This window comes from Pomacea canaliculata, linkage group LG1 (genome assembly GCF_003073045.1).
Source record: "Pomacea canaliculata isolate SZHN2017 linkage group LG1, ASM307304v1, whole genome shotgun sequence".
In the NCBI taxonomy this organism is placed as follows: domain Eukaryota; kingdom Metazoa; phylum Mollusca; class Gastropoda; order Architaenioglossa; family Ampullariidae; genus Pomacea; species Pomacea canaliculata.
In genome coordinates, this window is record NC_037590.1 from 1,604,532 (window position 1) to 1,627,006 (window position 22,475).

A 22,475-nucleotide genomic window follows, 5' to 3' on the forward strand; every position below is an offset into this window, starting at 1 on the left:
GCTGGTGGGAACGGCCATGGTGCTGCCACTGTCTGTCATTGTGGTGCTCAACCTGGTGCTGTTCTTGCTGACACTCAGGCGAATCCACGAGGTGAAGAAACTGAAGCCACACTCGGACTCCAGACAGGAGACCCACCAGCACGTGTGGGTGTGCGCGCGCCTGTCGATGCTTACCGGCGTCATGTGGACGTTGTCGCTCCTGTCAGAAGGTCTTGATCTGGACTGGCTGCGCGGTCTGTCTATCCTAGCTAATGGCGGGCAAGGAGTTCTTCTGTTAATGTCTTATGTCACTACTCGGCGCGTGCGCATCTGCTGTACGCACGTCTTGGATACTATAGTGACGTCACGTCGAACACACAGTCGACAACCGACAAACTCTCGTCAACCGTTGTGTCTACTATTCACAACTTGGAGCAAAAATCGTAGTCTGAAAAGCATATTCAGATTGTTGTTTGGGCATCCTTGATGGGTTAGCTTACAGGATGAATTACCTCCATCCTAGGAGAAAATATGACGGAAGAAGAAAAACGAAAATTAGACAACAAAAACCTAGGGTTCATAAAGATGAGATAATGACAAGGATAACGTCTACTAATGTTGATGTCCGAAAATAGTAAATATCTTAGTACAGGAAAAAAAGCTATTTACAGACTGCAGTCCTTATATCCGATAAGGAACTGAAAACGTCTGTAAAGATGAACTAAGATAGGAATTTTTATTATTTACACATAACTAAGCAAAAGGGAGCTCAGTCAAAGTTTGATAAGTATTTGAAATGTTAATCTCTATTTGTAACTGAGGTAAATTTGATCGTTTATCTGTGACTCATGTTTCATTTATGAAACTTTACCATTGGTTATCTTATTTGTTTTGACTTTTGTATTTAACTTCAGACTTAAAAGGTTCAACGTGCAGACTGATAACTTTCCTTTTTCATTTTACTGCTAATGTTTAAACACGTTTACTGTCTACAATAAGGCAATGCTAATGTGTCTACATTCTTACACTATCTGCAGTCACGTGACCAGATGCTAGCCTGGTTCTATGTCGTTGGTTATTACAGTTTGTTTGTCAGACAGGGAGAGCAGGGGGAAAGTTTTTACCGGTAAGAGTTGTCACCCCGCTCACTATGTGGTCTCTACTCCCCACTACAAGGGCGAGAACTGAAGTCCGGCAATCGTCACTGGCTGTCCCTGTCTTTAATTAAACAATTCCGCTCTTTACTCATCAGAAGGTCTGTGGGACTCAACAATATCGCCTGTTCCTTCTACTGCCAGATTGCACGAGCGATGTCAGCGACACCACGTGTTTGGCTGCAGAGTAAGACTAGGATGACACTGTCAGACTTCTGTCTAAAGGTCTCTTGTGACAGCCTGAGACGATTCCTGACCACCGCTACAGCTTGCCATGGATGGAATGTTCCACACCTGTAGCAGGTCCCGTAATGACTCTTATCACAACAGTCATCGTCTTTAGTAGGAAGCGCTTCACTGCTTGTCACTATGACAGCGAATGTCCTTGGTTCAGATCCCGTCTCGGCATCCAGTGCTTTCGCTGCGTACATCTCTTGACAGAGTCAGCTGTTTCACCCGATATATTCTTTGTAGCTGGTGCGGATTGTGACAATAGGACCCTCAATAGGACCTTCTCATCCTACCTTTTTGCTTATAGTGAGATGTTCCTTGCGTTATCTGAGTATTGACGCAGTAATTTTGTGACATGTAATTGTAATATAATAACGTTTGTGTGTATAGAACACCTAATTCTACTAATTAAAGTGGAGACACGAACACACATCAGCAAACATGAAATATCGTTAGCGTAGAAAGTGAGCGAAGCTGTTAGAGTAGAGACAAGCTACAGGCTATCATCAGTGTCCATGTGTTGTCCACGGTGTCATCAGAAAAATGTTATACTTTCCATAGGACCTTTATTTGTTATTTCAAATAACCCTGCCATTTCAAAATAATTAGATCAACATATCTAAAGAATATCGGGTCATTTAAATATGAAATATGTTTAATACGCTTTATAAAAATTACATTTGATGCATTAATAAACTCTTATCAATATAGGCATTTATTTTTATTTCTATGTACACACAAACACATTCTATAATTATAATAAAGGGTTATTTTTGCTGAGTATCGTTACTTTATTTTTATTAGTACAAAAATACTGACTCGCCTACGTTTTGTAACGGTACACCAAAGATTATACACGCTTATTACTTTGTATCCTACAGGAAACTACAGCCACTAATATTCAGAACGGTATTGTTGTGCTTATGCTGTAGGTACGATGTGTATCATTGAGAACATTTATCTTTGAATAGACTGTAACTGTATTTGTTGTATTATAAATTATATCAACTATATCTCAGTTCAAGCAGACGAAATAAATGTCTTTAAATGAGTGTCGTGTTGTTTTACTATCGAGCAGCGTTCGACTTTTAAATCTTGTTATCTGCTATCAAAAGCCATACAAACCAACATTTCACACCACTTCTTGCTTATTACTAAGACCCAGCAGTCATGGCGTCTAGCTGGAGTCACAGGAAGCAACACAGACAGGAAGTGACGCAGACAGAGCCTCGTTTTCAAATTTTAGCAGCGCCACTCTACTCCAGGAAGCACAGAAGGTTAATCAACAAGTTAGACAAAGGAGGATGGCTTGAAAATGTGTTTACTTTCGTGCCACCCATCTCCTCAACAGATGGATTCATCCAGTCACTAAAGCCACCATAGCCACGTATTCCGCCTGCTTTTATTTTAGAGGATCACAAGGCTACACCAAGATATGCAGGATACACTAAAGCCAGACGTAAGTCCCGCTTTTGACCTCTTGTAATAGTGCGGGACGCCCAATGTCATGTCCAGAAAAATTTTTTCCGGCTTCTTGAAACCATATCGGAACGTAAACGTCTGGTCACCTTACTTTAGGGGGTGAACATAATTTGACATGTACTTGTCATCACTGTTTAATGTAACAAAAAACAAAAACAAACAAAACAAAACAAAACACGGAGGCACGGACAGGTCCATAACACGGAAATGAACTCTCTTATCTCAAACTGATGTGCAGTTCGCAAACAGAAACTATATTCACACAAAGTTTACAGACTGTCAGTTGGGCATTGTCTCTCTGAGCGCCGGACCGGCATTTGCCTTCACTAAGCGGTTAGAAACAGGGATTGATGCTGCTTCTGTGGTAGTCCAGATGTTTGCTGCTGAGTAGAGGGTATGTCTGGTGACTGGTTTTGTTTTTGTGTTCTTTTCTGTCTGCGGTGCGGTATTCTTGTTCCTTGATGATTTTGTGTTGCGTGCGTGTTGGCGTGCAGTGTTTCTGACTTAGGAAGGTGATTTTTGTGATGCTTATGTTGGTTTGAGATTTTTGTGACGATTGGGTTAGCTAGTAGGAGGACGAGGAGGAGAAGGAAGAGGAGGAGGAGGACATAGCCTGACAGACTGAGACAGGCCCCTCAGAAGTTACTCATGTCATGTCCGTCTGGATAAACAAAGATATTTTGACCAGTAAATATCCAGCCTCAATGAAGTCAGGTATTTTGGGAAAAAAGAAAGTTCAGAAAAGAGTATTTGTAAGAATAGATTTGCCGTCCTTCTTTAGGATGACACCCTGGGGTGCCAGTTGTGATTTGATGTCAAGTTCTGACATCCCTACAAGATCATGGTAACGAATGACCCCCCCACACACACACACTTGAAGTGTTGAGGGATCGATGAGGAGTTACCTTTATGAGCCGATCGACAAACATCCCATCGGTTCGTTCCTAATGTTCCCTACCCGAAACGAAGTCCAACAAGGGGAAGCGAACGTGCGGTATCCCTTAGGGCATTTCCAGCCTCTTCGCACCCGGGATACACAAGGGTTATACTTTGGCCTTCGTAGTATGACAGAGAAAAAGCAGTGAGCGACCCATCAGTCAGGGGGACCTACGAGACTGTGTCAGGCTGGAACATATCCACACAAGCAGTGAAAATGACTTCAAATGTCGGCAATACTAAGCAAAACGATGCAGGACAAAGAAGACCAGTTTGAAGAGATCAACTGAATCGACTCATCCATCATCTTTACCTGAACATACCACCGCAAGTGAAGAGGTCTCTACTGAACTTTATGTCAGGACACCAGCCCTCCCACACAAGCAAGTAAAGACAGAGATTATCAACGCGTGCCCCTAGGGCAGCGGTTCTTAACCTAACCTTAACCTCCTAAACGTAACCCTAACCTTAACCTAACCTTAACCCTAACCCTCAAAGATGGCGCGGTGTGCTGACAAGGAAGGCGGTGAGGTTTTCTTTTTTTTTAATTTCTGAAGGTTGGCGTTCGCGGTCAGCTAAGGAAACCTTTGTCAATGGACTAAAATCTGTTGTATTTCTATTGTATTTACAGATCCATACTTGAGTATTAATCAGGTGAAAACGACATTAGCTGGCTAGGGGCTCGCGCGGATGTACCTTCTTCAATTGTCTACGACCTTAACTGAGTTGCAGTGGACACTAAAGATGAACTGACCTGTTGGCCGAATATTGCACTATGCTAATTAACTTTAGGATTATTATTCACAGTTGAGTCATCTGGATAAAGTATATTGCGTCACACAGTTATAAAACCACGTGCCTTCCGGTCCAGGCATTATGGGTCAAAGTAGAGAAACGTAGACCTCAGCTCTTCTGTCAGATTTCCGTACAGGAAAAGGGTTCCCAATGGCAACAAACTAGAAGTGGTAGACCGTTTATAGGGCATAAAATACAGAAGGTAGCGGTTCACTTTCTGCATCGCTAGCAATCTCGGGTACATGAGGTGACCATCGGATGGGTGGACAGGGAAAGAGTTCTGGTCGCAGTCCCTGGTATATCTGGAGCTCTTGCTCTAAAGTCTACCTCACTGATTACAAGGCTAGCCACATTTCAGCCTGCAATGGCGGGTGGCCGTGTATCCTCGCCCCGCTGTTAAATCAATGCGCGCTCACTCGCGCTGACAGAGGAGAGTTGCCGACTGAGGATGACGACAGGCGGGCAGAGACAGAATACAAGCTACTTACTTTCTTTTGTTGTTGTTCCCAGGTTCGTCAGTGTTCCCGCAGGTAGATGTGTAGTGATAGTCAGGTGGGTGGCAGGTAGCGGAAGGGAGTTAAGAATCTTGCAAATCGAACTGCCTGCCGCGCGGTAACCCGTCCACCTCTTTGCTGCTCCATGCTGTTAGAGGTCAGTGGTCACAGGGTCTTGTACTACTGGGTCAGCAAACCAAAGCAAACGGTGGCCACTTTCTGCAGGACATAAACGTCCATTTCCTTTATGTGTTTGTTTCCTCGTGAGTTCTGCAAACCTGTACCGAGTCAACCCTGTACGAGTCGATACCGCGAGATCCTCCACTAAACAGCAACATAGTATTATTGGCGACAAGAAATAATTGCATATTATCAGTGTGTTTGTCCTCTTGCCGGTGGGGGAGGGAAACGTGACAAATTATCCAAACCATTGATGTAGGTATGTCTCTGGATTCATTAGTGTTCAACTACCAGTCTAGTAAGTAATTAATAGGACGGTACCACTGAGGGCGTGATCGTGACTGTCATTTTAATAAACAAGTCGTCAGGGAAGGGCTGCTGTCGTCGGTGAAGATCAAGATTGTTTTTTACAGCTCCAGTAAAATAAGTTACCCAGTACTTAGTATAACTTGGTCTTTAATTAATGCTGTAAGATCAGAAATTACAGAGACATTACTTCCGGACAATGATCCGCAAATTCTCTAAATCTACATCATAGTTTATAACTAATAGGAAAGCATTAAACATAAAGTCTTAGATTATTATTCTGCATAATATTATGGTATGCTTAATTTTCCGACTTGTTCTTCGGACAGAAAACTGAACAATAGGGTAAATTAACAAAGTTTTCAACACTATTCCTGGTCAGATAATCAGATATCCAGGCGCAGAACAGGTAATTATAACAGTTTGTCACTAGGTCTCTCGGGCTGAATGCGTGTAATTATATGAATGTGTCTGTGTATGTGTGCGCGCGTGTGCCTTTATGAATGAACAAGGCAAAAAAAGAACATTTAGTTTTTAAAGAAATGTACGCAGGCACGAAAAAAAAACAACAGTTCGAGAGCGTGATCACACCCAGAGTAACCTACTATCACACCGGCAAGAAATAGTTTTGAAACAAAAACTCTAGAGGGACTATAATCAGGCATAATTTTTATGTTTGGCGTAAGATAAGTTAATGAAGAAACAATTTCAATATTTTTTACGTTGTAGGAAATTTTCCCGTTTGCTATATATTCTCTGGGAAAGAGCGACCTGCCCACATTTCTTCCGGTGTTTTCAACAGCGATCAGAGAGACTTGAAGATGCTCGGGGTGTCCTTTACTATGAGGCTTTGCACTTCACGGGTCTCCGCTCTGTTAGTCCTCGTCTTTCTGTCTGTGTGGTGTTTGGTGGTCCATGGCGACTGTAGTCTGGGGTCATCTAGTTGCAATGGCACTTCTTTGCTGACAAATCGAGCTTCTGAGGTCAGTGAGGGGACAGCCGTTACCACAGGTGTAGCCAGACAAGGGATGCTGACGACCTTTACTGAGATTTCTGTGGAAAATTACACGTGGAAGGAAACTTCTCAGTCACCGGAAGAGTATTTAGACGTTTACTGTGACCAGATTTACGACAGTCCAAAAATCACTGACCTGTTACTGTGGGACGGGCTTTCTTACTTGCCCGTGAAGACTCGCACCATGCGTATCCCGAAGTGTAAACTGATGGGTTGCTTCCCTTGCCATTGTGATGGCGTTTGTAATTCCTTGTCTGATCGGTGCTGCTCTGAAAGTCTCTACATGTTTACTCCAATATATCTTTTAGGATGCGTCGCGAAGAAGCTTGTAGTTATTGTTAGTTGTCCAGACTCCTGGGTATCAGATGATGTCAAGAAGAACTGTGAAGAAGGTGTGAGCGACTGGACCATGACTCGCCTCGTGACCGACGTGAAGACCAAGAGAACCTTCAGGAACAAGGACTGCGCCGCATGTCACCGGGCCACCTCACTGGTGACATGGACACGAGAGGTGTCGTGTAAAGTTTTCAGTACGTGTACACAGCAATGTCAGAAGTTGACCTTCTTCGTCTGGCCTCGGCAGGTAGTCACACGACCTGTAATGTACAGCACATCCCACTGGAAGATGCAAATCTTTTGAAGTGTGGACATACAGCCAGTTATTTGTCAAAAGTGATCTCTACCTGTAACGCAACAGGCAGGTGGGAGGCCTACGACAGGAACAGTAAAGACGATTGTCTGAAGCTATCCGACATTTACCGTGTCACGATTCCCGACAGCAGGCTGCGCCAAAACGTGTTCTGTGTTGTGTGCAATGGCGACAAGCCGCGTGTGAAGAACTGCGATTATATTGGGAGACGAAATCCAGGACTTCCGCCATTATCTCTGTTGTTCGGGCTGTCCTCTGACACCATGCGTGACACGACGTTGTCTACGTCAGGGTGTGCCAGCGGCCGTGGGACGGACTTGGACGTGAGTCACGTGACTTTGTCACTATCTCATTAAATCGTGCGGTAGGAGTGGCTTTGATTCATTTATAGGAAAACAATAGCAATGAGAGTAATGAAGTAAACAGACGAGGCATGATTGCACAAACGAACAAACGGACCAACTAATCCAAACGATAGCAAATATTATATCTTATGTTAATTGATTTTAATCGGAGGAAAGGCTTCTATACCGCGATGTAATGTACTTAACATTTTCTTTTGTTTTCCTGTCCAGTCAGAAAAAAGGGGAATCAGTGCAGATGCATTAGCTAGAGGTTGACAACATGGATTATATATAAAATGCAACGAAGCGTTATGGAAGTTAATTCCAGTTTCTTCGCTGAGGACATGCAGGGATGACAGCGGTACATACTTTGTATAAATAGCATTGAGGCGTTAACAGAACCTCACCTACTATTCATCTGTTTACAAGGGAGGTGCTAGGGTCTCGCCATCCCTACTCCCACTGGCCAGGACATTGTGGGTGCCACTGGTGAGCCACTGGTCAACTCACACAACTAAACCCAGACGTCACTCGCCCCTCCCGATGTCCTTAGACATCCACTACAGGAAACTGACAGATTCCACATAACCCCGCGCTTTATTTTTGTAAAACTGGTCAATCGTGTAAATAACTGCTCGTGGAACGAGGAATAAAAAGTGTCTTTTTGATGACGAACGTTGATACATTCACACTATATATAATTTGATGCTAGGTTGCTTTAGCAAATCTTCAAGTAAAAAAAGTTATACTTTGTTCTAACATATAATAGTAGTGTGATCTTGAACTGGATGCTCTCTGTCTGGACGTCTGCCGACGCGCTACCCCTACAGAGGTCTCATCGGGGATGCTCCACATTCTCTTGAAATAGTCAACAGTGTTCTTGACAGTAAGAATGTTCTGTCTATGCTCAGCAATGTTCTTTCTAACTGCTCAACAGTGCTGTCATTGTAAATGCTCAACAATATTCTCTTTCTTGTTAGTGCGGGTCCCCATCAGGCGCTTGCCCTCTGGCGGTCACCTCCCTTCCCTGAGAGCGAGGTGTTGAGTTGTGTACACACGAGTATTTGTCCTGTAGTCTGTAAAGTGCTGAGCAGCTCCACAATGAACTGAAGGTGATGTGGGCAGCCTAAGGTAATCGTGTTGTTGTGTGTTGTTAACAGTTGTTAAACCACCCGTGCCGGACTGACATCTAAACGACGTTTGCTGCTTTAGATAAGTCTTCAAGCGAGCTGATGGAAATCATTGTGTTAATGATGTGTTGAGGTTGTAGTAGCCAGATGTTCTTCAAGTGATGCCAGTATATCCCTTTATAATGAATTTTGCTGTAACTCAGGTGTGGACTAGTTATTGACAGCTTCCAGGAGGTCCGCCATTTGGAAGCAGCGCGAGTTTACATTGACGGTTTTCAAAATTTTGTTTTGCAATACAACAGAAGTAAAATATCAGTATATATATTTTAAAAGGAGAATTTTCGAAAAAAAAGTCTAGAAAAGGAGTTTCCAATATCTCGAGTTTTATAATCCAAACTTTTAATTAGACTTTTTCCCAACTGTTATATGTAAAGCAAAACTCACGAGAGAATGCTTGTGAATCATTTCTGCTACTTTTAAGTATAAACATAAACATAAACATAAACATGATAAAAAAGCTCGCACGAGGTCGTCCACTATATGTTTGCCGCGAGACAAATATGTTTTTGATAATAATCGAGTATAAAATAACACATAATAATAACACCATGTGAAAGCGCACAGCAAGCATTTTGGTTTTTAAAAGGTTGTATTGACTGTCAGGCGTGTTTACAAGACATGTCTAGCTTACATCCGACAAAAGACAGGCCGCGAGTTAGTCGTGCACAGAAGGTTGGGACTGTGTATGTAACCACGCGTTGTATTGCGCGAGTCGCAGTTAATAGTAGGAGACCTTTATATGCTTGTTATTATATATTACAGGCGTGACTAGCCCGCCATCAGCAGTCAACGGTATTTACCGGAGTTTGTTTTGTGACATTCCTGGATTTCAAACATTTAATGTGCAAGTAATGCATTATATTGTTTTCTATTTTAAGTATAACAAATATCCATGTTTGAAGGCAGCATTTAGAGACGGCCATTCTAAAGGTCGACCTCTTGCCTGGAATAAACGTTGGCTTTAAGGCTTCCAGTGGCGTATTGTTAAACTATAAGGCCAGCTATTCGGTATACTTAGGTAAACACATCGGTATGTATCGGTCTATACATGTTTTGCCGACCTGCGCTTATTTAATAAAGGCTTCTGGATTATTTGTAGTTGAGGCCAGTCATCTCTGACACATCCAGGGTTTTTCTGTGAACGAGACAGAAACTTTCTGTGGAAAGATTGGACGTTGGAAAGGAAGACGCGCGCTCACAATATTATTTACACACCCAGAAGGGTCCTTGTGGACATCACCTGTTACCGGTTGTTACAGCGGTCTGGTCAAGAATAACAAAAGGATGGAGAATGTTTGCGTGGGCAATGCATCCCCACCAGACGGAGCTGTGCTGCCAGTAAACTGTCGGCTCATGATGACAATGAAACTGCTGCTAATGTCGCGACAGTGAATGTCGTGCACACAGCTCAGCCCACACCTGGCTTGGTCCTGGCTGCTGGAAGGTGTTCACTCCATGACACTATCCTGTCAGTTAGATGGCTCCATGCATGGTGTGACATACAAGATTGTCATGTAATGAGTGATTTTTACCTCACAGTATTAATGTCACACATGATCAGAATACAGGCATCCACAGAAGCCATTGCACAATGTGGCTCACACCAATGTATGTGTGTTCACTTTTATCTGGGTGATTCTTCATCCTGTCTCTAAATTCAAGGTGAATATTTCATATTCTAGTAAAGGTCGCGTTTTCAATCGTGTGATGTTTTCGGTGATGCGGGTTGTTTTAAAAACGGACATCCTCGTTGTACTCAGTGACTGTGATACCAATGTCTAGACGCGTGCCAGCAGTGGGCAGGAACGGTGGGCAAGTCTGGACTCGTGGAACAGCCGACAGGGGACAGACTTTTTACAGAGCCACTCACCTTTGCCAGCACCTTACACCTGTACAGGAAATCAAGGACGGCCACGAAATACTGACCATACGAATTAGTCCATAATTCAATGGACTATATCCTGCTGCCGACTCGCTTTAAATCCAGCATCAACAAGGCCAAAGCAAAGAAGTACCGAGTCTCTGACATCAGTAACGACCATGACCTTGTTCTAATGAACCTGAATCTTAACGCGAACCGACTCTCAAACATTCCCCGATTCCCCGAATTCCCTTTGATTTGGAGAAGATGCAAAACCCAACAACTTGCAAACCTTTTTAAAGACACAGAACCAACGACTTTGTAGGAAACAAGATGGCCACAATCGTAGAAAACCAGGAACCTCTACTTTTAACAGTCAGTTGACGTAAGCTGGTCTTCTGTGGCCACGTGACCCGGGACCACACCCTGTCGTGTCCAGAAGATGAATGAGAAAGACTGGATAGGTCGTCGTGTACAGGACCTGCTCACTATCGCCCACAGTAGACAAGAGTGGGGGCCTGTCAGCTGTTAGTCTGCTCCTGTGATCGCCCCAACCACAGATGCCGGTCACGGGACTGAGTGTGTGGCTGACATGACGATCCTCTATCAAGTGACATTGTCGAATGCATGTGTTTCGCAAAAATTAAAAGAGATTTATAGTTAAAAGTCATGTCTGGACATTGACGATGCCGTGATGTCATGTCTTCGTGGAACACAACCCTCGCTAAGTGTCGGTACCAGTGGGCTACCGTGGTTATACTCTGCTGACGTCATATAGCACTACTTTACCGGGAGTCCTAATAGCACTTCAAGTTAGTACGCTGCCAAAAATATAGTCCAAAGAGTTTAGCTTTCTAAGAGTAATACATTACAGTTTGTGTTTCCTCTCACATTCAAGCTGTGATATGTGAAAATTCTTGCCAGCGGCAATAGTGACGAAGTTTAAATAACTCGCCAACGACCTCATGCTACGTCTTCCAGTATCGTGTAGTCCAGTCCTCATCCACAGGAGCAGAAAACTCTCTGTACACAAGATTACTCTTGTTACAAGCTGACTATACTGCCTTCAAGTGAACACAAAATGAAATGATTGTTCTTAGGTGGTTGACTGGAGGGGGGGGGGCGCGGTAGGTACTGTGTGCACGATCACGTGATACTGTCATGTGATACTGAGTCCTTTGTAATTTCTTTCCGCTCCTTTGTTTCGAGCGCTGCTGTAATGTCTGGTTTGCCCTCTGTTAGTATCACATCGGGTTGCTGTGGCAACAAGTATAAACAATGAGATGGTGTGGAATCGTCATGATGTAAGTGGTTAACAGTATTAGTGACTGTCACAGAGGGGTGACATACAAGTTATGAACTAAGCACAGTGTGGGTGACCGAGCCGCACACGCTGAATGAGCACAAGATAGCTGGAAGAGAAGAGAGGAAGACAACATAATTAACTGTCGCCGGCAGCACTTCACTTCCCAGAGAGACGGCAAGTGGCGAGACCGAGACCACAGAGTGTGGGGAAGTGGAGGCTGCGTCTTCCGTGTAAGGTGCGGAAATCACATTTCTTTTGCACTTCGGATTTTTGTAACTTTTGAATTTCTGTTGTATTTTGATATAGGTATATACAAGTAGTATTTTCTTTGTAGCTTTCATAGGCGCAGCTTTTAGCCTGGAGTTTGTGACCCTAGTAACCGGGTAGGAGAGACTAATCTCTCAAGAAACTTAATGACCATGAGTAGCAAGACAAGAAGAAAGTTTTAGTTGTTCGTCCCCAGGAGGCAGCACCAGTTTCTTCTAACGTCTGTCCCCTAGTGGAGGTGTCACTGATTTACTTTTTATATATTAGTGGAAAATATATAGATATTTGTTCTTGCTCAGTGACTTTAGGTAATAGTATTGCTAATTGATAATTGGTCATTGCTAAGAAGTAATATGAAGTGTGAGCAGCATGAACGTACCGTGGGTCGAACAAAAACGTTATTATTCTTCTGTTGACAATCAGATTTGGAAAAAAAACATTGTTGGAACATTTGAATGAACTTTCTGGGTGTGCATTAAAACTTTTTTCAACAACTATCGTAATTTGTATTAAGTACTGTGGCTTTCTAAAAACGTAATTAAATGTTGTGTTTGACTGATTTAATTGTTCCAGCATAGCTCCAGCATGGAGTGTGAACATCTGTCATTATAGTTACATATTTTAAAACAGAATCATATGTAACAGTGATGCCCAACCTTTTTCGGCCTGCGGGCCATACACATTTCCGACACGCGTGTCACGGGCCACTTCACCGCAAAAATACAAAAAAAGAAACAAAATTAGAACAGATACCATTTTTTATTAGAAACAAGTTGTACTTACCATTAATTACGTAGTAATTAGTTGGATATTTGAAGTTTTTTTTTCGAAACCAACTTCTGAATTTCCGGCTGCATCGTAGAGACTCCAAACGTTCGTCCGCGAAGCGATGACGTAAGACGGATTTCGCCAGTTTCATCACTGACAACGTTTGTTCACACGCATGCAAAACCAATAGGCATCTAAAATCTTTTGTGCCATCAGCAGTTCAGCTACTCAATCACAGAGGAACTATCAGCGGTGTGTGTGTGTGTGATGGGTAGGTGTGCATGTGTGTGTTTTGTGTGTGTAGTTTTTTTTCCATTTACATATATTCTGGACGCAGGGCACAGCTCCCATGTTTAAATTGCCCATTGGGATTAATAAAGTCTGTTGTTATTGTTATTGTTTTTGTTAAGTACTTGTAACCATCGTGATCATCCTTAACTCTTGTTTTCGGAGATTTGGAAAAGTTTCTGCAGGCAACTCGGCGTAGAAAGCCATTGTCTGCATTGCTCGAAATTTGTGAAGTAGGGATGTCTGGCTTTGCAAGTCAATCAGTTCCAGTTGCAGGTCTGTCGGGGCACTTGACACATCTGCCGCAAATGGATTTTCGAAGAGACGTATTTCATCCTTCAAATCATGAAAATCCTTAAAAATTTCTCTGAAATTCTCCTTCAAGAGCCCCAGAAGTTGTATCATTCTTTCTTTGGGGAAAGACATATGTAGCTGCTGATCCTGACTGTAGACCTGTACACGTTGGGAAGTGGACAAGCTCCATCCTTCCCGCCTGCTGAATGAAGAGTTGTAATTTCACTTGGAATGCTGTTATGTCCGCATACACATGCGAAATCAACTTGTCTTTCCCTTGTAGTTTGGTGTTGAGTTCATTCAGATGTCACGTGATGTCGCATAAAATCGCCAAATCCCACAGCCACGAGGGGTCGTTCAGCTGAGGCACTTGCTTTGATTTCTCCGTCATAAAAATTTCAATCTCATGTCTCAAATCAAAAAACCGTTTAAGTACCTTTCCTCGGCTTAACCAGCGGACTTCACTGTGAAAGAGAACGTCTTCATATTCGCATTCTATTTCTGTCAAAAATTCCTTGAAAGTTCTGTGGTTCAACGCCTGTGATCTGATGAAGTTTACAGTGCTGACCACAATCTTCATCACATGGTCCAGATTCAACACCTTGCCAGAGTGATTTTGTTGGTGAATAATGCGATGAAGCCGCAGAGGCTCGGTTCCATTAGACTCGACGACTTTTCTAATAACCATTGATGCCAGTCCGCTGTGGCATCCAACCATACTTCTGGCACCATCAGTAGTCACTCCCACTAATTTTTCCCAAGGAAGAGCAAGACCCTCTATTACGGCTGAAACTTCTTTGAACAGGTCTTCGCCAGTGGTGTTCCCGTGCATGCCCCTTATGGCCGCTAACTCTTCTGTCATTTCAAAATCGCTGTTTGTACCGCGAATAAATACCAAGAGTTGAGCGGTGTCAGATGAGTCGGTGGACTCGTCAGCAGCAATAGAAAACATTTCGAAACGTGTTGCTTTGTCCCTTAGTTTTGACTGGAGATGTTTCCCCATATCTTCCACTCGCCGTGCCATTGTCGTGCGAGAAAGGCTGACGGCTTCAAATGCATTCTTCTTTTCAGGACACAGTTCCTCCACCACTGCTAGCAAGCACTTTTTTACGCATTCACCGTCGGAAAATGGCTTTCACTTCTCTGCTCAAAATGTGAGCAACTCGGTAGCTTGCAATTACCGCCGCCTCATTTTCTTGTCTTTTCTTGCTAAATATTCTCGTCAAGCCTCCAATTTCTTGACTTAAGTTAGTAATCTTTTCTTTGCGGTTTGAAGCAAGGATGCAGCCATACTGGTTCTTGTGCTCTGCTTTCATAGTGCGTTTAATGTTGTGTTCCTTAGAAACAGCCACACTTTCTTTGCAAATCAAACACGTTGGCTTGTTATCATGTTGCATAAAAAAGTACAGATCTGTCCACTTTTCTTGGAAGTTTCTGCACTCAGAGTCAACTCTTCGTTTCTTCGGCTCTCCCATTTCACCAGCGCGAATGTGACCCGCCAGACGACATGACGACATTTTCCTACTAGAGGCCCCGACAGGTGTTGAGGGTCAATTTTGCGCAGATTGACTTTTCTTTAAAAATGGATTCCTTGGTTATTGAACTAACAGGAAAATACACTTCTATGTTAAAATAAAAGTTAGAAATTGTCTTAAAAAACATTTTAATCGAGGTACCCCAAGGCGATCCGCCCTGATTTCCACAGGAAAATGAAATTCAAACGCTGTTTCGGTATTTCTTCCCTGTCAGAACCCCATTGTTTATACCTTGCTAGAAAGCCCGGAGTCTGTATTTTCAATCTCCTTTAACGACTGAGTCAAATATTAACCAATCAAAAGATCACTAATCCCCTGTGGAATGCAGCGTCCCTCGTTCTCAAACACTGGTTTCCTCCAAAGACGAAAATCAAGAATGAAATCCATCGAAAGATTGAAAGACGCCCCTACGTAGGGATAAATACTTCTTCTTCCCTTTTTTCGGTTTTTTTATAGTTTTTTTTTAATACTAAAATGCCGATTTCCTGTACTGTGGGCAGAAGCTTCGCGGGCCGAAGTTTGGGCATCCCTGATATATAAGAACGACAACAAACATGCACAAGGATAATATGCCTAGAATATCACTACTCTACATTTATACATTTATACCACTTACACACACTCACACACAAGCTCCTACTCGTCCAGCCATCACCATAGGCTTCTTCCATATACAAAAGAAAATCATAAAATAGCAACTATCCTCAAAGCCATGGCATTACAACAAACTGAACAGTCCTTACTCCCTCCATACACCTCTTACACCATCCCCATGGTCACTGCCCAACAAAGTTCGCAATAACTAACCCCTAACCCTAACCCTAACTTACCCTTCACATACACAGTCGTTCTAAAAGCCCTTAACCACCATAGCCAGCAAGTCACCCTAGTCAATTAATTCCAATCTCATTTATTTAGGATGAAAAATATAAAAAGACCACATTGCATAATTTTCTTTTCGCTTGTACTGCAAAACAATATTTTCGGGTTTTGTTGACTATCATAGAGACCTTAATATTTATCTCTTATGTCATCATATAGGGGCAAAAATAGGACATGAGCTTCATCCTCCAAGTCATTTGTACAAAAGGGACAATGTCATGTTATTGCAAATAGCACATGCAATCATAGTTAGAAATATATAATATACACAAGCTACATACCATACTCAGTGACATACTAAAAATATGGCAATTTGTCTAATATTTTAAAAGTCACGTGACAGGGAGCCCCTGTTTCCGAAAGGATGTCTGTGAGCCATTAGTGAATACTACATATTGCTCCACAAGATATCGTGACTTTAAAGAATGTGGGCTAGTTAAGGCAGGATACATAACACAGAATTCTTCAAGAGTTTTAAACTTTTGCATCCAACTATTTCTTAATATAGACAACTTCTTTGCCTCTAATAATATTACCATTAAAGTGGATAGGATCCACGAGACATTCTTCACTACATGTATGGATGCATTTGTTAAGAAACTTTTTATAATGCCTCATCAAATCTTGCCAGAATGGATTTTTAAAGTTTTTCCTTACAATATTAGAACATTGACCACCACAAGTATCAGGCTTCACTAACTGGAGAAATAACTGACATCAATGTAGTAAGACTCCCATTGTTAAGTTTCAGTCGACTTAACAGCTAATGTTGAGTGTGGCTATGAAAGACTTAAGATCCAACACTGTTAGTCCTTCCTCCTGATATTGCTTACAACTTACAGCTTTTTAGTTTTTGCAGCTTTTCATTACAAACAAACGACAAAAGTTTATCAATGCTTTGTATCAAGTCGAAGGGGTGAGTAGGTGAGTGGTAGTCAGCAGGTGAACTATCTTAGCTATTACGAGAGACTTCACTACTTTTGTTTTCCCTGGGTGTGTTAGAGCGGTCCGGTGACTCAACGGTTAGCGCCTGTCACCAATACAGTGAAGGTTGGCTGCCCAGAGTTCATTTCTCGTCTCGGGCACGCTGTTCTTTCTCTGCACGTGGCGTCTGTTTACAGGGCTGACTGCCTTGCCGTAATATAGCCTCAGTTGCTGGCAAGGCGTAAAACACCAATCCCCCCCTCCCCCGAGGGGTGTTTTATGTCTTTTTTCCCAACACCCAAAGATTTTTTTCCATTTCCTGTATTTTGAAAATTTAAGTAAACAATATCCTGAAAGGTAACATTGGAAATTCCTGTCCCTCATATATCTAGCATGGCTATTTTTCATGCTACTTATCCAGACTACTTGAGTATTGTCATTTTTTACTTTTAACCCTGACATATCAGAAAATCTATCTATTGTTTTAATATCTTCGTTAAAAGATTTTTCGCTACCATCTAGAAAGCATGTAGTATCTTTCAGGAATAAAGCCAACAGCACTTCTTTCTCCGGAATCTGTATTCCCCTTATTTTATTATTTTTCCTTATCATTAGTGAAACAGATTAAGTATAAATAAGGTGAGATTGTATCCCCTTGCCGGCACCCTCTTTCTAAGCTAAATCAACCTTACTATTGCCCACTGAAATATATACAGGAAGGTGCATTATTGTACAATGGGACAAATCATTTTATGATAGACTCTGGGAAACCAAACAACTTGAGAGATTTTTCAATAAATAGCCAGGACACAGAATTGAACGTTTTCTCAAAGTCGACAGTTAGCAATAATCCAGGGACATTATTACAATGCAAAGTACATCATAAGTCATCCGAATATTATCCCTCATATATCTCCCTTTCATAACTTCTCTGTGACATTCATCAATCACCAGCGCTAGAACACATTGTAATTGTTTAGCAATACATGCTGATGCCACCACCAGCTGGTGGAGCTTACCTTGTAGTGGTGTTGGGGACGGCATACAGGTCACGTTCCACAAGTGTTCTTTCTTACAACAGATCGCAAAGATTTGTACGTGGGATTCCACTACTATATTGCGCTGGAGCTTGTATTTATTTTAGAGGCCAACAAGCAGCAAGAGGTGACAACCCCCATTCCTAACTAAAACGACTGGAGGCAAGTAGGTACACACACTCCACTTCTGTTATAGGCATAAGGTGAGGTGTGAGTGCTCACGCTGTAATGGTCAATCTCTTGGTTTATTAATGATCCTTCGTCAGTCTACCAAATGTAATAAATTTGTGAGAACTTGTGTCACTGACCTCAGGTTTTCTTCCGCAGGGCGTGTGTCGCAACCTGACCTGCCCGGCCGGCAAGTTGTTGGACGCGGAGAACAGCACGTGCAGCACGGCGCTGGCGAATATCCGGGGCCTGTTGTACAAGCTGAACATCAACCTCGTTCCCAGCACGGAACTCGCCTGGATTACATCCAGGAAAGAATCTTTAATGGAGTTGAGGCTGCAACTTGAACGGCAACTCGAAAACAAGACTCAAAACTATGCTTATTGGTACATTTTATCGATCACTTTAAACTTATTTTTTTCTAGCAATACAGATCAGGCAAAGATACTCAAAATAATGCTTACAGGGGACATAACAGCGTCAAGAGAGATAAATAGGGACGCGGCAGAGGGTTTCTTGGTTCAGAATCTTCTCATTGATCATTGGATTCTGGAGAGGTTAGATTCTAAGGAGAAAGTAATTCTCATTCACCGCATCGATATGGAATCACTCCAGAACACCACCACAGCTGACGAGAATGTGACTGTCTACAAGTATGGGTATGTCAGTGTGGATCATTATGAGCTGGTAACCCAGTACGCAGCGCGAACGCGGCAAATAAAGATCTTAAGCGCACTGATTAAATCCCCGGTAACGAGCAATGACGGCTCCGACGTTCGTGAATACACTAAAATTAAAGATAACATTTCAGAATCATTGAAAATTAAAATGAACCACTTGCTTTTATGCGCCTATGTCCAACTCTCGAGGGACGAATTCATGATAAGGGAGGGGGCAAATAACCAGAAAAGACTGGTCGTGGTTAGCGAACATGAGGAGGCGGAGTTAGACAGTCTGTTGTACGTGAGGCTGGAGGACAACGAGGTGCTCAACGTGTGCATAGAAACATTAGAAGCTCTCAAATATGTCCCTAAGATCAGGTCCTCCCCGCTGTGGCAACACCTCCTGTCCTGGATCGCCATCCCCATGTCTATTCTCTGCGTGGTCCTCACATTCGTTGTCTACGCCTTACTTCCGGCTCTGCGCACACAGCCGGGGCTAAATGTGATGGGCACGTGCGCCGCTCTCTTCGTCGCGCAGGTGGCGCTGATGCTGGCGTCAAACCTTCAGACCTCTGGAGTGTGGTGCCAGGCCCTGGGGATCTTAGTTCACGAGGCTTGGCTGAGCGTCTTCTGCTGGATGGTCGTGTGTTCCATGCACATGTTCCAGGTGTTCTCTGCCAAAACTCGCCACGAGTCCAGGTCGCTGATCTGGGAAACCACGCAAAACATCGCGGTGTCCATCGCACTTCCGGCTGTCGTGGTGGCGCTAGTAGTCGCTGTCTCGTACGTGCAATCGAAAGGAGAGTCTATCGGCTACAGCAGCGAGTCTTGTTTCCTGAGCTCGCAGCTGCTGGTGGGAACGGCCATGGTGCTGCCACTCTCTGTCATTGTGGTGCTCAACCTGGTGCTGTTCTTGCTGACACTCAGGCGAATCCACGAGGTGACGAAACTCAAGCCACACTCGGACTCCAGGCAGGAGACCCACCAGCACGTGTGGGTGTGCGCGCGCCTGTCGATGCTTACCGGCGTCATGTGGACGTTGTCGCTCCTGTCAGAAGGTCTTGATCTGGACTGGCTGCGCGGTCTGTCCATCCTAGCTAATGGCGGGCAAGGAGTTCTTCTGTTAATGTCATACGTCACTACTCGGCGCGTGCGCATGATGCTGTGCGCACGTTTCGGGAACCGTGATGACGTCACGTCTAACACATTGTCGACAACCGACAACTTCTCGACAACCGTTGCGTCCACTATTCACAGCTTGGAACAAAAACCGTAACCTGCACAGCACTTTCAGACTGTTGCTGTGGCATCCATAAACGGTAGCTCGAATGATGGTTTGTTTCAATTCTAGTGGAAAATATGATCGAGGCAATAAAATAGATAAAGAAATAAAACAAGCCAAAAAACACAAAACAAAACAAAACAAAAGGATTAGGGGACTGAAAAACCTGCTTTGATTAATTAGGTGAAGTAATGATTGACTAATAACGTCTGCTAATCTTACTGTGAGAGAATAGAGAATATCTTAGAATAAAAAAGCCTATTTACAAATTGCTACTCTTATGCATAAAAGAATTTTTTTTATCTAAATTTAATATTTATATAAATAATTAGTCAGGATCTCTGTCAAAGTTTCATAAGTGTTTGAAATGTTAATCTCTATGTTACTGAGGTAAATTTGTTTGTCTTCCGTCATTCCTGTTATATTTATGAAACTTTACAATGTTTATCTTCTTTGCTTTCTCGTTTGTCTTTAACTTCAGATTTGAAAAGTTCAAAGCACAGACTGGTTACTTTCTTTTTTCATTCACTGCTAATGTTTAAACACGTTTACTGTTCTACAACAAGACATTGCTAATGTGTCAACATTCTTACGCTATCTACAGTCACGTGACTTGCTAGACCAGATGCTAGCCTGGCTCTTTGTCGTTAGTTATTACAGTGGTTTGTCAGACAGGGAGAGCAGGGGAGAGCAGGGGACAGTTTTTACCGGTAAGAGTTGTGGCCCCGCTCACTATGTGGTCTCTTCTCCCCACTACAAGGGCGAGAACTGAAGTCTGGCAATCGTCCACCGGCTGTCCTGTCTTTAATTAAATAATTCCGCTCATTATTCATCAGAAGGTCTGTGGGACTCAACAGTATCGCCTGTTCCTTCTACTGCCAGACTACATGAGCGATGTCAGCGACACCACGTGTTTGACTGCAGAGTAAGACTAGGATGACACTGTCAGTCTTCTGTCTAAAGGTCTCTTGTGACAGCCTGAGACGATTCCTGACCACCGCTACAGCTTGCCATGGATGTGAATGTTCCACACCTGTAGCAGGTCCCTTAATAACTTTTTTTATCACAACAGTGGTCGTCTTTGAAAGGAAGAGTTTCCAGTAGGGACTGTCATGTTTCCTGTAGATAGTGGCATGTGGGGACTGGTATGTAGAGAAAACAAGAATGAAGGGAGAGCTTTCCGCAATCTCTGTATACACAGCAGTAGATGCTGGCCAGTTTGATTCACTTATTATTAACAAAAAGGTGCAACGTGGATCATGGATAAAATATGCTCTTGAATATGCTTTAATTGTATTTTTTAAAAATTTAGAAAGATATAAGCTTTAAACTGTTAAATGTTCTTGTCCAATGGTAGAAAGTTTATGATCTACAGTCAGTGTGCATTTAAGTTCAAGCAGACAAAATAAATGTCTTTAAATGAGTGTCGTGTTGTTTTCTTTTAAACAAAGTTCCAATTTGAAATCTTATCTGCTATCAAACACTGTACAAATGGACATTTTACCTTCAGTCATGGCATCGAGCTGGGATCACGGAAGCATCACAGACCGGAAGTGACTCAGACAAACACAGCGCCTCGATTCCAGGTTTCCCCAGCGCTACTCTACTCCGCGAAGCACTGGCGAGAGAATTTGATTGGCCAGTGACTGGTGAGCAGATGTCAGGGACTGCGTGCGACTGTTACAAGTCTTCTTTTACACCACTAATCACCTGCTCCCCCTATCACTTCCTATGATCTGCAGTCAGACCCTGTAATCCTGTCATACCCTGCAATCCTCTATCCTACCCTGTGATCCTGTCCATACCCTGTAATCCTCTGTCGTACCCTGTAATCCTCTGATGATGTAGTATCGTCTGTTTAATTTCCTGCGATGCACGACAAGTTTAATGACATCCATTTCCTGTGATCTTACACTCTCCAATGATCTCTGTCATCTTTATGATCTGTTATCCCCTAGAGAAGAATTAACATCCTCCTGGTATTTGTCATCTTTTTATCATCTCCCAACGGCGATATCATTTGATGAAAGGATGAGATAGACCAGCAAAGATGGCTTACAAATGTGTTTACTTTCGTGCTACTAATTTCCTCAGCATGTGTCTCGATCCTTTACCAAAACGACCTTATCTTCGATGAACTGGTATTTATTTATTTTTTTTTTGTCAAAATATTCTTAATGCGTTTAGTGTAAAATAGCTCAAGATGGCGTATTCCACTTGCTTTTATTTTGAGGGATCACAAAGCTACACTAAAATATGCAAGAAACATCACAGCTGTAAGGTGTAGATAGCTCTAGATTAAATAATGAAAATTCCATGTGAGTTGGGATTGAAATGGGAATCTGTTCTGACTTTGTCAGGTGCTCTCTAAACATATTGATTCCTTAATCTGTTATTCTTTAACCTAGACAAGAAACAATGTCCATACTTGTTTCTCTTCCTCTTC

The 22,475-nt window shown here is 42.7% G+C and overlaps 1 protein-coding gene across 1 annotated transcript; it reads left to right on the forward strand.

Moving 5' to 3' along the window:
• The first annotated feature begins 16 nt into the window (after positions 1 to 16).
• Positions 17 to 20,745, forward strand: LOC112576697. Its single transcript, XM_025259350.1, has 3 exons — positions 17 to 233; positions 17,962 to 18,044; positions 18,245 to 20,745. Exons 1-3 carry the CDS (start codon positions 17 to 19, stop codon positions 20,021 to 20,023), a joined length of 2,079 nt encoding a protein of 692 aa, XP_025115135.1. The 3' UTR covers positions 20,024 to 20,745.
• The last annotated feature ends 1,730 nt before the right edge of the window (positions 20,746 to 22,475 follow it).